At 43.6% G+C, this 15,552-nt stretch overlaps 1 protein-coding gene across 1 annotated transcript in view; it reads left to right on the top strand.

Annotated features, from left to right (window-relative positions):
• Nucleotides 1–15,552, top strand: part of LOC147678091 (hydroperoxide isomerase ALOXE3-like) — a 239,569-nt gene that overhangs the window by 157,911 nt on the left and 66,106 nt on the right. The window contains exon 5 of the mRNA XM_086946566.1: nucleotides 3,580–3,683. Within this exon, the coding sequence (XP_086802692.1) occupies nucleotides 3,580–3,683 (104 nt within the window). The remainder of the gene's footprint in view (nucleotides 1–3,579; nucleotides 3,684–15,552) is intronic.

Raw genomic sequence — 15,552 nt, 5'->3', positions numbered from 1 at the left:
ATAGGGCGTCGATATTTTTGCTATCGATATAATTACGCCGATATTTGTGTAGGTCGAAATTCTGTCTGTCGAAATTCTGTCATAGATCCGTCCTATGCTATCCTTTTAGACCGCCTGGCCATTGCGGGCATAGCAGGCACCGTATTAGAGTGGCTTAAAAACTTCCTGACGCATAGGCGTCAAGCAATTACATTGGGGCAGTTTTGTTCAGAGGAAAAGGTATTGAAGTCAGGGGTACCGCAGGGCTCAAGTTTGAGCCCAACACTTTTTAATCTCTACATGGTCCCCCTGATTAAATTAATCTCTTCATTTGACATTAGCACGATTGCTTACGCTGATGATACGCAGCTAGTCCTTGTCCTGGATAAGGACATGGCTAATGCGGAACAGACCTTGAAAGACTGCCTATCTGCGACATTCGCTTGGATGACCAATAATCATCTAAAGTGTAACTCCGCTAAAACTGAAATTTTGCCGTTCGGACTAAACAACTCCTTCTCTCCCCAAAAGTGGTGGCCCGAGGACGCATAAGCCCCGCCGAACACAATTAGTGCAGCACGAAATTTAGGGATCACATTTGATGATGATAGACAGCAAGCAGGGGCGGTAGCGGGCGCCTGCTTTACCATCATTAAGGGCCTAAGGAATTTTTTATATCTGCTCCCCCTGGCAGCCAGGCGCATGGTCACAGTAGCGTTAATTACATCAAGACTGGACTACTGTAACAGCCTGTATGCAGGGTCAAACAAATCAGCCCTGCACAGACTTCAGATGGTCCAGCATGCAGCAGCTAGACTGGTACTAGAAAGTCCTCGGCCTCTGACGCATTGGATGCCCTTTACTGGCTCCCTATCCACAAACACATTTTATTTAAGATCCTAACTATTACCTATAGGGCCTTTCACATGCAGGGCCTGATGTACCTCCGGAAAAGTTTTGCACGATACCACCCTTCTCGAAATCTCAGGTCCGCTACTGCCAACCTGCTTATTGTCTCTAAATTTAGACTTTCAGCGAAGGGAGGTAAATCCCTTGCAGTGATTGGTGCAATGGCATGGACTAAACTACCTAACCAGCTACATGAGATCACATCCGAACAAGGGTTCAGGAAATCCCTAAGGACCTGGATATATAGTCTGTCGGATTCAACATGCAAATTATTGATGTGAATTTTCTTTTTCTGGAGACAGTATAGCTGGGGACATCCACATCAGCCTAGTTGAGTCATAGCGCCAAGATGCTCCTTGGAGTGATAGTGCGCTATACAAATCCTGTATCATATCATATCATATCATATCATTTTCCTGCTACTGGCATATATAAATATGTACAGAGGAGGTACTTTTTGGTCAATAAAATGACAGATAATCTTTGGCTGTTCAACATATCATGTATCAATTACCCGTACCACAATCCACAAAAGGGGCTGACTGGGAAACTCTATAGGCTGCTTATTCTGGATCAACTAGATAATTCACCTATTTTGGCACACAAATGGCAGGGAGATAGCTGACTTCAACGAACGTATCATGCTTAATAATCACTGTGTTAATATTTCAAGACAAAAAGTACACCAATATAACATCAGTCAGGATCTTTGTTATACCCGCATACCATTCTGCAAATGGGGCTGCTGGGCAAATTCTGAATGCTTTCAATGCTGGACACATATAGTGAATACTAATCATATTTTCATCACATGTAGTGTTATAGTAAGTTTTTGGGCTCGCATAATGGAAGAGACTTCTAGAGTGATACAAATGGCTTACATCCGGCACAAGATCTAAAAATACATGGAAGCTCAGTGACAATACCCAGTCAAATTTGTCATACGTGTTTTTATGGTAATCCCTACAATACTTTGTATAGTCATGCTTTGGGAGGGCCCTAACACTCCTTTTATTACTTCTTGTTGGAATCAATTCTTTCAAATAAGTGGGCTGTGACTATCTGTCATTGAAAGTAACCCCAAAGAAAGCTCCTGGGCCATAATAATTAGCTGAATAGAATCCCTCAATAAGTAGAAACTAGTATGCTGTGCAATAATTTATTGCTGCAGCTTTTGGAGTTATCTCTGGTGTATGCAGTAGATTAGTTGTTTTTCAGCACCTTTCTCTTTCTAAAATGTTTATCCTTTTTTCAGTATGAGAGCATACTGGATTTAAAGGTTGGTTCATACTTTTTTTTATCTAAACGGATTGTGTACCAACTATATATTATTTTTATATCAGATAAAATTGTATGCAAACAAAACAATCTAAATAATCACTTGTCAAATATTTAATTTACAACTGAAAATGTTTTAATATTAAAAGTCAATAGATTATGATTGATTAACTCCCAACCCTATGCCCCTACAAATCCAACAACCCTCCTCAACATTGTTTATTCCTAATTACATTTTAAATTAAAAAAATGCATTTAAAAAAACAAATATTTTTTTTAAAGATAGCAAGTATACTTATAAAACTAACATCTAAAAATAATATAGCAAATAATGTATAACACCTTAACTAAAAATGATATTTATGAAAACTACTTTAAAGTAAACGTTAATAATACAACAATCTTCCTAAAAATGATGCTGTATACAAAAATGACATTCTTGCCTTTGATATTCTGTTACACTGTATTTGTGTAGTGACAATATTTTTAACACAATACTCTGTAATCAATATTTGTGATACTCACCTTTGTTTTTTGTTATGACCCATTGCCTTGCCTAGAATAATTCTTTCATTGTACGATGTTTCCGTCTTAGTGGCTTATCGGACCGCTGTACCACGGTGGCAGGGCGGGCACCGCTGGACCAGCCTTCCGACTGCCCTATGGTGAGTTGGCCGTTCGATTGCCAATGGATCACCACAACCTCTAGGTGATGCAGCAGTGTGAGGCTGCAATATGCTAGCAGTGCCGCCGGAGCACCACCAAGCATATTACAAGTTTCCTCACATCCACCTTTTTCATGGTGGTGAGCCTGCCATGAAAATGGTAGCATTGAGGAATCTAAGGGCACACTACAAGGCCCCCTGCTGCCTCTTTGCCAGGGGATGCATGCAGGGGGGCATGTGTTGTGCCCTCCTGTCTGTATGCACCCCCAGTTCCTGCACAGTATGGACTTCACAGTCCATGCCGTGCAGGAACTTGCTTTGGCTTTCCTATTGTAGTGCCTTTCTAAGGCTCACCACTCGGGACCGCCAAATCTCCGGCCGCCTGATAGGAAGAAAACTCTTAAGCTGGGGGGCAAGTGGCCGACGAGTATGGCAGTCTGGGAGCGGGACGCTGGCATGACAGTCTGCTACAACACCCTCAAACTCCTAATCAGGCCCCTGCTCTTTCCTCCCTGTATTAAAGATGTATTTCATACATAGTTATTCCTCCTCTACTCCAACACAGTTATCTTTTAAAGTTTCTATTCAGTTTTGTACTGAATTGTCACAATGCTCAAATACTTAAAATAGCAAGGGTATTCAAATGTATATGGATAATCCATCTTTTGAAAACCAAATAAACTTTGTATTGTGAATTGTATTTGTTGTTATGATTATCAGTAATTGTTCCCTTCTATCATGCACCTAGAGTACTGGAAACTAAACTAAAAGGCTTTTATGGATGTAAGCAGTCCTGGACATCATTAGATGACATCCACAGGGTTTTTTGGACCCACAAAACTGATATTTCAGGTAGGAATATTCCATTGTCCAGGATGTGTTTGTGTGTGTGGGGGGGGGGGGGGGGGGGGGACAGAGAGTGAGAGAAGTAATCAAGTTTTCTTTAAAAATTAACCATTTCCCAAAACTCAAATGTTGACCTTTTTCATTAGATACATTGTGATATATGATTTTTTCTGGCCAGGTTTCTATCTATTTATAATAAGCCTTTGCCTGTTGCTTCCTTTTACCGCCGACAGGATATTTGAATGTTTATGGTTGAAGACAGCAGAGGGTGAGGTAGATTAGCACATTACATTGTAATCCTGTCAAGCACTGTAATTAACCCAACTCATACCATGATTTGTACCCAGAGACTCGCACTCAAGTGGACTTAAAAAAGCAAACATGCAGGAGTATTTGGGTACCTTGGTCAGAAAGCCTATGTCATCCCTCGGTCTCAGAAACAGCCAGAGCTGGAGCCTGTGTAAGTGAAGGCACCATTTATGTGTGCTTGTGGAAAGTATAAGTTGGTGATGCCCATGACTGGCCGTTTCCATTGCCCACTCCTTATCATACCTTTGAATCTCAGGACTCTGTCTCCACGTCCACCAAATATGCTGTTCCTATAGATGTGACTCACTGTGCTTTCCTTCACAAGCTGACCTATCTCTTCTCTGGTGGTATGAAATCATTCAAATATGCACCGCTTCATATACAGTATGCCTAACATATGCTCTTCTCCTGTGGTAGTTTGAGCAAAAATATGGTAGTATATTAGTTTGTCCTTAAAGCTTATTAAACACTATGAGCCTCAGGGTGAGGATTTTATTATTTGTTTCAATCACCCATCCTGTGTGGTCTGCCACACCACTTGTGTCGCTCACTACTCCACCTTGGAGAGCTGGTGTGTTGCATCTTTTGTGGCACAGGAGGATTCCTTTCCTTCCTTTACTACCTGCTGTGCACCACTCTGACTTAGTAAAACAGCAAACTTCTGTCACTCACATTGCATAGGACCTCAAACACTGAACAGTTGTGCTGCAGGCTGATGCAAAACACTGAAATAACTGTTTGATGATGCTGAAGAATAATAAAAGCAATAGTGATGACAATTTTTCAAAACATTTTTAAGAACACTGGCTGGGAATAGATGATCCTTGGATCTGACATCCTGAATTGTCTTCCTAGAGTCTGAAACCACTAAATAGTGGAAAGTTTTCAGAATTATGTCAACCCTCAAAACAATTAAAGAGGCCTGGAGATAATGGTTCCTGTTCATCAAAGTTTGTGTGATGGTCAATATTGAAAATTAAGATGATGTCCTTAAATATTTCGCTTTGTTAACATTTCTAACGTCAGGATATTCCACCTCTGTGGGTTATCTGTGAGAAATACTGAGCAGGGTGGCTTTAGAATATTAAATGTTAATAACTCAGTGCATTGTGCAATCTTTTAGTTTAAAGGTATTGTACTTGAAGGTGCTGAGAGCCCTGCTCCACCTACCTAGCATTATGTACATTTTCTTTCTTTCTTTGCAGAGTCATGAGATTCGAACACTGGTTACTTTCTTCTTTTACTAGTAACCACCCGATATCTCGGGTTATGACAATCCATATTTTGGATCCCAGAGAACCCCTCACCTCTCCCACTCTTCTCACTACACTTGCACGTCTGATGATCGCCGGCAGATCCGCTCTCTGCACCTCCCACTCTGTTTTTCCTGAGTCCCTTTTTTTCAGCTCAGGCCCTTCTGCTCTCTCTCAATATGCACAGATCATGGGCAAGCTCAATGGGCAGAGATATGTTACTCTGAACAAAACCTCTTGAATTTTCTGGTATCTCACCACTGAAGGCCTTTGCATGGTACTTTGCCAGTTTCGTTCCATGCCTTTACTGACTCCTCACCACCATGATATCATTTCGAGTCCTCTATCTATGAATGTTTAAACATTTACCTAGGGAAGAGATTTTTCCCCCAAGAGCTGTAAAGATTCTTCTTTTTCCTGGAATACATCACTGCTTTGGTAATTCATCTCCTATGCCATACAGTGCTCTTTTTCAACCCCTATTGGATAACCACAACACAGGAAAATTAACCTTCAGCGTCCGACAGTGGGAGAGAGCAGCCAGACCTACTCACAGTACCAGCACCGGGTCCTACTGCCACCAACCGCGCCGCCGCTCCGGGAACTACATATCCCGGCAGCCTTTGCGGCGGCGCGTTGCCCTGACGCGAGCAAAGCGCCAGGAAGGGCAGATAAATCTTTGAGCCCTCGGTGGAGCGGGGGGATAACCACAACACAGGAAAATTAACCTTCAGCATCCGACAGTGGGAGAGAGCAGCCAGACCTACTCACAGTACCAGCACCGGGTCCTACCGCCACCAACCGCGCCGCCGCTCCGGGAACTACATATCCCGGCAGCCTTTGCGGCGGCGCGTTGCCCTGACGCGAGCAAAGCGCCATGAGGGGCAGATAAATCTTTGAGCCCTCTGTGGAGCGGGAGGATAACCACAACACAGGAAAATTAACCTTCAGCGTCCGACAGTGGGAGAGAGCAGCCAGACTTACTCACAGTACCAGCACCGGGTCCTACCGCCACCAACCGCGCCGCCGCTCCTGGAACTACATATCCCGGCAGCCTTTGCGGCGGCGCGTTGCCCTGACGCGAGCAAAGCGCCAGGAGGGGCAGATAAATCTTTGAGCCCTCGGTGGAGCGGGGGGATAACCACAACACAGGAAAATTAACCTTCAGCGTCCGACAGTGGGAGAGAGCAGCCAGACCTTCTCACAGTACCAGCACCGGGTCCTACCGCCACCAACCGCGCCGCCGCTCCGGGAATGACATATCCCGGCAGCCTTTGCGGCGGCGCGTTGCCCTGACGCGAGCAAAGCGCCAGGAGGGGCAGATAAATCTTTGAGCCCTCGGTGGAGCGGGGGGATAACCACAACACAGGAAAATTAACCTTCAGCGTCCGACAGTGGGAGAGAGCAGCCAGACCTACTCACAGTACCAGCACCGGGTCCTACCGCCACCAATCGCGCCGCCGCTCCGGGAACTACATATCCCGGCAGCCTTTGCGGCGGCGCGTTGCCCTGACGCGAGCAAAGCGCCAGGAGGGGCAGATAAATCTTTGAGCCCTCGGTGGAGCGGGGGGATAACCACAACACAGGAAAATTAACCTTCAGCGTCCGACAGTGGGAGAGAGCAGCCAGACCTTCTCACAGTACCAGCACCAGGTCCTACCGCAACCAACCGTGCCGCCGCTCCGGGAACTACATATCCCGGCAACCTTTGCGGCGGCGCGTTGCCCTGACGCGAGCAAAGCGCCAGGAGGGGCAGATAAATCTTTGAGCCCTCGGTGGAGCGGGGGGATAACCACAACACAGGAAAATTAACCTTCAGCGTCCGACAGTGGGAGAGAGCAGCCAGACCTACTCACAGTACCAGCACCGGGTCCTACCGCCACCAACCGCGCCGCCGCTCCGGGAACTACATATCCCGGCAGCCTTTGCGGCGGCGCGTTGCCCTAATGCGAGCAAAGCGCCAGGAGGGGCAGATAAATCTTTGAGCCCTCGGTGGAGCGGGGGGATAACCACAACACAGGAAAATTAACCTTCAGCGTCCGACAGTGGGAGAGAGCAGCCAGACCTACTCACAGTACCAGCACCGGATCCTACCGCCACCAACTGCGCCGCCGCTCGGGGAACTACATATCCCGGCAGCCTTTGCGGCGGCGCGTTGCCCTGACGCGAGCAAAGCGCCAGGAGGGGCAGATAAATCTTTGAGCCCTCAGCGTCGCGGGACGCCCGGGGCTAAGCCCGGGCAAAGGGCGGGCCCTCTACGGCCCTCCAAGGCCAAACAAGGCTTGGCTTGGCATACTCTCTAACGTACACTTTCCTGTTCCTTTTTTGCATAGAATTTTTCCGTATACCACTTACTATCACCAGAAATGTCTACCCCCGTAGTCGATGACCTTCCATCTAGGGTAGGAGTATCCTTTTTGGGTCCACTAGATAAATTCTTTTCCAGAGCAATTACAGACGTTGATAGAGACATTGCACTGGCTGAGCGGCGTGCTGCTCATCGTCTCTCCATCGAGCTATTAAAAACTACTGCAATTGCCTCCATTTCCAAGGATACCAATGCTTCACATATAGATAACGCCTCTATGGAAAATATCGACGCTGATCTGTTCAACACTGAGAGTATTCCTTTAATATTTCAAGTTAGCTCGTCCCCAAAAAATGCCACTTTGTCGACATCCGTTGCTGCTCAGTTAGATCTACCTCCCCCTAGCAATTTAATTATTGATCTTATTGATCTTAATACCCCCACTACTCCAAAGGCTCTTGAACACCCTAGTCAAAGTCTTACCGGGTCACAAATAGGCCTGGGCGTTGATCAGCAAGTGCAAATACGCACTCTTCCACCTGTGCATCCTAAACCATTAACTGTAAACAACCCTCCTAAAAAGAAACAGGAAGTTATCCGTTCACCTCCCAAAAAACGAAGGAAAAGAGGCACGGGAAAAACAGCTAGTCCCGCCCGTAACCTATTGCCTTCCAAAGACTCCCTTAGAAAAGAATTACTTGAAATTGCAGAAGGGGTCATGACCACTTCTGCAAACATAAACCCTTCCCTTGTTCCACCATCTTTGAAAGACTTTGTTGACGCGATGGAACACCTCCTGAAGGCTTTACTGCTACCAATAGTGGAGAGAGTTAAGAGCATAGGTGCCCAATTGGATACATTCATCGAAGGCCCTAAATTAAAAACCCCAATAAGAAAGGAGGCAGCAAAACCAACTATCATAAAGGAGGTAGATAAAATATCAAATAAGGCTAAAACAACACCCGCAGTAAATATTCCTACTGCACAAACCCCTTCTGCTAAAGCGAAACCAGCAAACACAAAGGTCCCCATCGTCCCAACGAAGATGCCCCAAAACTCACAGCCACAGTCCTCTCAAATAAACTCACTTATGGAATCAGCTAGAATGGGAAATAAAAAGACCCTTCCCGAGCCGAACAAGGATGGATTCAAATCAACAAGAGCCCCACGTGAAAGAAATGTGGATTTACCCCCAGCTGCTTCTAATAATGTCATCATCCTTACAGGGGTCTTGCCCTTATCATCAGGATCCCTTGAGAATCACACTAGCCTAAAGAACAAAGTCATCTATTGGCTAAGTAAAAACAGGCCATTGCCACCTCACATAAATGGTGATATCATCACTGTGCGAAGAACAAACTGGGTTGGAGTGCGTCCAAAGGACATTGAGGGCGATATTGTAATTATTACTTTTAAAGACTCTAGGGTTATCCCACATATTAGGGACTGGTTCTCAGACTACAACAGAGGGTCGATTACACCCAAAGTTTTGAGTTACTTCTATCCTGAAGCCTTGATGGCCCGTAAAAAGTATCGCCCCAAACAGCGCTACGATAACTACCCCTTCCTCCAGCATCAAAGACCTTCATATAACCCCTACCCTTTTAGGGGAAAATACATATCCTCCTCCTTTTCCACATGACTTTGCTGGATATGGTCACTGACCACCACCTATGACACCTCAGTGGAACATTCCTTGTTATAACCAATACCTACCTCTCTCTGGCTTGGATGACATTGAATGACTCTCCTCTCCTGAGGCAGATAGCCATGAGAAGGGGAATGTATCTGGTACAACTTTTAATGAAGCACCTTTAAGCAATGCCGTTCTGTGCACTAAGCTAGATGATAAAGGGTCAGAAAGCCGGGTAGCCTTTTCAGACTCCATAACCGTATTACCTGGTGTAAATCAGATAAATATTACAGTGAGATCCTATAACCATCCTGAGAATCAAGCCACATTTCCCGAAATTCAGATCCTTAGCTGGAATGTGGCTGGTATTTCCACTAAAATAGCTTTACCTACTTGGATTGATGTGGTTAGCCCTTTCTCAGTGTTATGCTTTCAGGAGACGTGGGTGCAATCCCCGGTACATCTTCTGGGCTTTCAGACCTTCCACTCACCAGCATTAGAGAGTAAGCAAGAAAGAAATAGGGGGGGGCTGTGTATATATGTCAATGTAGTTGGGGGCTTGAGGGTTCGGAAACATCTCCTCAGGGAGTCTTATCAAATAATTGTCATTCAAATGGGTATATCACTGAACCTATTAATAATTAACTTCTATAACAACATGCCATTACAGGGATTGGAGAAAGCATTAAATGAATTGTCCCATGGCGTTGTTTCTATTAAAGAGCAGTGCGGGGGTGAATGGGTTACTGCCTTTATGGGCGATTTTAATTGTTATACCTGTCAATATGCCTCAAGGGGATTATGTGAGTTTTTTTCCACCCCTGAAAATGAAATTGTCGATACCCCTAATCATTTTATGCACTCAAAAACAGGGGAGGTATTAAATAACTTTTTAGCACATTTTAATTTAGCTTTTGCAAATGATTTATGTTCCCCACCGAGACCCTTCAAACCTTCTTTTCATGGAAGAGGTTCAAATTCTACCATTGATTTTGTACTCTTCTCTAAAATGCATGCTTCCCTGATATCCTCTTGGGATACACTTGACCAGATATATGGTAACCATTATCCCTTAGCCCTTTCCATCCTCCTACCATCTTCTATTACTCGCCATCATTCTCACCCCATAAGCTATGAGCAACCAATCACAATAGGGGCGACTAATGGCTATACCCTAAAATTGGAAAAACTTGACCCCGCTAGCCTCCTTAAGAACCTCTTGCAGTTGAGGTGGGACGAGGTGCACATTTGTCTGTCCCCGACTGAACACCCCCAAAAAATCCTTAAAGCTTTTTTAAAAATACAAGAAAGTTAAAAAAAGTTATTTACCCGTCAGTTCAAGCCAGGTCCTATTACACCAAAAGGATGGTTTGATAAAGATTGCACGAGAGCTTTAAAAATTTTGAAGAAAGCCTTACAATCTACTCTAAAGTCACCATCTGAGATACGTCAGGCCAGATCTCGGTACCGCCTTGCCATAAAGAGTAGGAACATTTTTCGAAAGCAGAAGCTTGGCAGACACTGTTGTTAACTTGTGAAAGCCGTGATTCCTCAGCTTTTTGGAAATTTGTTAATGCCCCACTTCCGTGGGTCAAAATGCCCGAGAGGAGGTTAGATCTGGCAATCGACATTCTTAACATAGCAACCAAAAAGAGTTCATTTTCTGTATTTTGATCTATTCATAGAGCTTACCCTCTGTGATGCAAAGGCAAAGATATTTGTCAATATAAAATATTTTGTTTGTATTTTTGGAAAGTTCAGAATTTCAGGCATGAGCTTGTTAACTATACAGTTTTGTAAATTCTCTAAAGACTAATACACTGGCTTTAGTCGAGGAAACAACTCTGTTCCTCTCGTCATAAAAGCCCCTGATCGAATTGTAGTGTTAATGGTAAATACTCCTATGTGTTTTCTTCCAATATCTCTTACCCCATCCCTTCCCCTTTTTTCCTCTTATTGGCGTGCACATGCTTCTCCTTTCCCTAGCACATGCTGTTGATCTAATTTGTGGTAGAAATATTCTAAGGATATGAGCACCACTTATCTTGTGTTAGGAATAAATTCATTTCTCCACAATAAATGTGTCTTGTCATTACTACAAAAATATTATAATTATTTTAACAACTCTTTGCCATGGGTAAATGGGTTTTGCTGACTTTGTAGGGGGAAGACTTTCAGAGGCAGAAATCCTGGGAGAAAATACTGCTTAATGTGGTAACTACCCCTTTGTTTCTGAATTTTATGCTGATTTCAGACTCTGCACATTGGAGCACTGCTGTCCAGTGCACAGTGTGCTTTGTTCCTTAAATCGTAGAATTTGACTAATCACTGAATGGCATATTTAACTCTCCTCTAAGGCGTATAAGGTATAAAAACTGCACCATTGGCCTGTAAATTTGAATGTTACCTTTGGTCCGTAACAGTTCTTATTTTGAATTGGTGGTGCCGGTGAGGGAAACCTGCACTTATTTTTGGGGACCAGCATTTATTGTTCCACACCAGACATTTCTCAAGCTTAATAGAAGGAAAAACACACAAGTCGGAAAAACTGAGAAAGACTAAAAAAACATCACATAGGTAGAAAGCAAAAAGCAAGAACCATGCAAGAGTCATATAAAGGGGACAGGGTGTCTGATAGTGAGTTAAAGACACTGACATTTAATTGCACCAGCTGTAGACTTCTGAGCAGGAGCTTTGGGCATCTGCACTTACTTTTACAAACTAAGCACCGAATTGCAGCACTTACTGTGTGATCCACTATTGTAGCAATAACCCTTTATTGAGAAAAAAAAACTTCCTTTAAAAAACAACTAAGTCACCCTTATATAATCCTTGCAGACCTCAAGGTAGGGTACATGATATTTAAATGTGTGATCTATAGAAAATTTATATTGCCATGGCCCTAGAGTGGCAAGGCCTTAAAACCTATTTTGACTGTGGCAAGCCAAGTAGTCCTAAATAGAAAATCAGAGTACATATTAAAATACTAATACTGCTATCTCGGTAATGGAACATGCTAGAAAAAAATGTAATTACTCTAAGAATTGGTTATTGGTTGGGGGGATAGAAGCCCCACCTCGGCCCAAAAACACAAATCTTGTCAGGGTGAACCACAAAAGTGATAAAAATATTCTGTGCCTAACCCTAACTTGACACAAAGCTGTAAGACAACTTGCAGGCACAATATGGTATAAATGCAGCACACAAACAGTAATACAGTGAAAACACAAAACAATAAAATCCCAAGCCAATTTTGAAAAAGTACGGTACATTTAAATAAACAAAATGATACAAGAATGACAAAAATGTAATCAGTAGAACTAGAGATATTGAATTTCAAAGTTCAAAAGTATTGTGCCTAAAACACAAAACACCACTTGAAGTCATATGGTTGTGCTAGACTGGAGGAAATTCACACATTCAGGCCAACCATGATGTAATGCAGACTGGAAACAGGTACCAGGTTAGTCCAGCTGAAAAAGTTACAGTCTCAAAGTCTGGTGCAAAGACTTCTATTCATGTTGGATGAGGCTGTGAGAATTATGAAGCGTGTTGTAGATCATCTTCGCTGTAGCACAAACAGCAGGGCATGCGGTGTGGGCTGTTAGCCTGAAGTGCAGATCTCGCATTGCCGGTTGTCGCTGGCGATTGCTGAAGTGCAAAGAGCCATGTTCACTGGCGCTTTCTGCTGGTGGTCATCACAGAAGGCCTATCCTACCACAAACTGGCCCATTAATGAAGAGTCCAAAACTTCAGGACTGATGCCAGCCAAGGTTCCAGGACTTGGGAAAGTACACCTTAGGGATCAGGGATTCACTCTAGGGGCAGCCAGCGGTGCTTAGACAGGTCCAGTTGCAGCAGGTCAGCTAGACAGTTGCAGGGAGGCCTTTGAAGCTTGTTGTATCCCTGAAGCCCTGACAGGAGGTCAGCTAATTAACACTTGGAGTCACTCAGGTTAGCAGGAAATGAAGTGAACAGGTCCAGTCTTCCTCCTTAGATATCAGGGTTGTCCTCAAGGAGCAGAGCAGCCCTATGGGGATCAAGGCATTCCTCAATCAAAAAGGCACTCCTCTGGCAGCAGCAGGGCAGTCCTCTGGAGGGCAAGGCTGCCCTCAAGTAGCAGGGCAGTCCTCTGGGGCTCAAGGTAGTCCTTCTTTTATGGTGTACCCAGGTCCAGAAGTGTTCTGAGGTTCCAATATTTATACCTCATGCCATCCTCGAACCAAGGGGAGTCCCTATTCAACCCTTACATCTGGTTGTGTAGAGTCCCTTCTTTACCCTGCAAAGGCTCCAAGAATTCTGGTGTAACAAAAGGCTGATGTCGGGTTATTTTGTGTGTGCTGGAGGCAAGCCCTTAGAAGTGAATGTTGGGGAAGGGAAGAGCTCTGCTCCCCAGCCATCCTCCTTTGTCTCACTGTCTGGGAGGAATAAACAAACACCAACAGCAGGGCCATTCACAATGATGTGACCCAGGACACTGGCAGCAGCAACCAAATGTTTAGGATAAGAAAATCCCAACTTCCTAAAATCAATTCCAGAATTGTGACTTAAAATATGATTTTACCATTAAAGAGGATTCTCAATTACAATTAATTTGAGTCTAAACATAACATTTCTATCCGCTCCCAATCAAAGATTAGCACTTATTAAATGTAATAAGGCAACCCAATGCACGTCTGTTGGAGAGTTGTACCTTACAGTGGTGAAAAATAAATTTTGGAGTTAGTCACTTCCAGGGCATACTGAACACGCATGCTTTAAATACAAAGCACCCTGCACTTGAAGCCCTACCTTAAGGTTTAGGCCTGGCAAAAGGTTTATTTTGCCAGGTTGAAATGACAGTTTATAACTGCACAGCTTGCTGCAGTGGCAGGCAAGAGACATATTTTAAAGTGTTACTTTATCGGGTGATTTGTGAAGTAACCAAAGAAACAACGTGTGTACATTTAGGTGAGCTATACAGGTTACAGTTGTGACTATTTACAACAAAGAGACATGACTCCAAGAAATTATTTAAATCAGTCGTAGAACAGTTGCTACACAATCATAAGCACTGTATGAGTCTCATTCGTCTCCAGTACGTTGACGGCGTTTCGACCCTTAGAGTGAGGGTCTCATCAGGACAGGGAGTGAGGGACGTCTAGAAAACATAATATATATTGTGGAATTGTAATTATATGTAGTCACCTTGAATATTTGTAAATGTTGGAAAGGTGAAGTGATTTACCTTAGAATGGGCTAATGGATATGTAACCCATGCGTGTAGAAGTAAAATAAATGTACTTACAGTGAACCCAGCCGGGCGCTGTCGAGAGGCAGACAAGCAAAAAGCATAGGATTAGCTACGTGCGTAAAAACATCAAGATTATGTGTATGGAGCGGCACAGAATGACCAACTTACCACTGTCATAGACACTTTGGTAGTTGTAGTATCTCTGTCTTAGGACGGACGATGACGCCACTTAGCAAAATCACTCAAGGTTCTGTGAATGTAACACACAATGTCTCAATATCTTGTGAGCTGGCAGTGGCCATGCGTTTATGGGAGCAAAATAATCATCACTCTGTGATGCCTACCTGAGCGCGATGTCCACTAGCACTAGCTTCCGTGATTCGATTTATTTGAAAACGGACGATGCCGCCACTGCGCAAATTAGCCAGACGATCTCTGTAAATATATCAAATGGTGTCCATATTTAACATGGGCTGGCTGTAGCCCAAAGATAATGGGCTTAAAAATAATATCGAGTTACAGTGCCTACCTGGGCGCCTTTACCCCTCGCTCGATCGCTGCCTTCCGGGAATAGTTTGGTGGCTCGCGGGTGACGTCACTGCGTTTTAACACGCGCGGCGTTACGCGATGTTAGGTATAGAGGAAGGACTATGGTGCACTGTTTATGTTTTGCGGGGAAAAGTAAAGTCTCATTATTTACGCCGGGGTCTAAGTGGAAATGTATTAATATACAAAGGATAGGTGCGTCACTTACAAAATAATTGAAGGAATTAAAAGGCAAGGTTTGACGAAGGCAATGGCATTCACTATTGAATATTTTAAGCATTTGTGTATACTGTTCTTGTGTTATAAACTACGTTTGATAAGCATAATTTTGTAAACTCATTTCATCATCACTTACTTCATCATAGTTTATACATTTCCAAATGAATATATAGATAATATTGTATTAACATGGGGACAATATACAGTTGACTGCTACATCAAACCATACTCACTGAACAATCTGTGCTGGCAATGCTCAACACTCATTATGATATCATTAACACACACATATATATCATCTCTTAGATCTCTATGACTGAGGTAATATGTAGTTACTGACATTACAGTTCTAAGTAAGAAAAATCAAGATTCTG

The sequence above is a fragment of the Lissotriton vulgaris genome, chromosome 12 (assembly GCF_964263255.1).
Source record: "Lissotriton vulgaris chromosome 12, aLisVul1.2, whole genome shotgun sequence".
Classification (NCBI taxonomy): domain Eukaryota; kingdom Metazoa; phylum Chordata; class Amphibia; order Caudata; family Salamandridae; genus Lissotriton; species Lissotriton vulgaris.
This window is presented reverse-complemented; position numbering and strand designations above follow the sequence as displayed.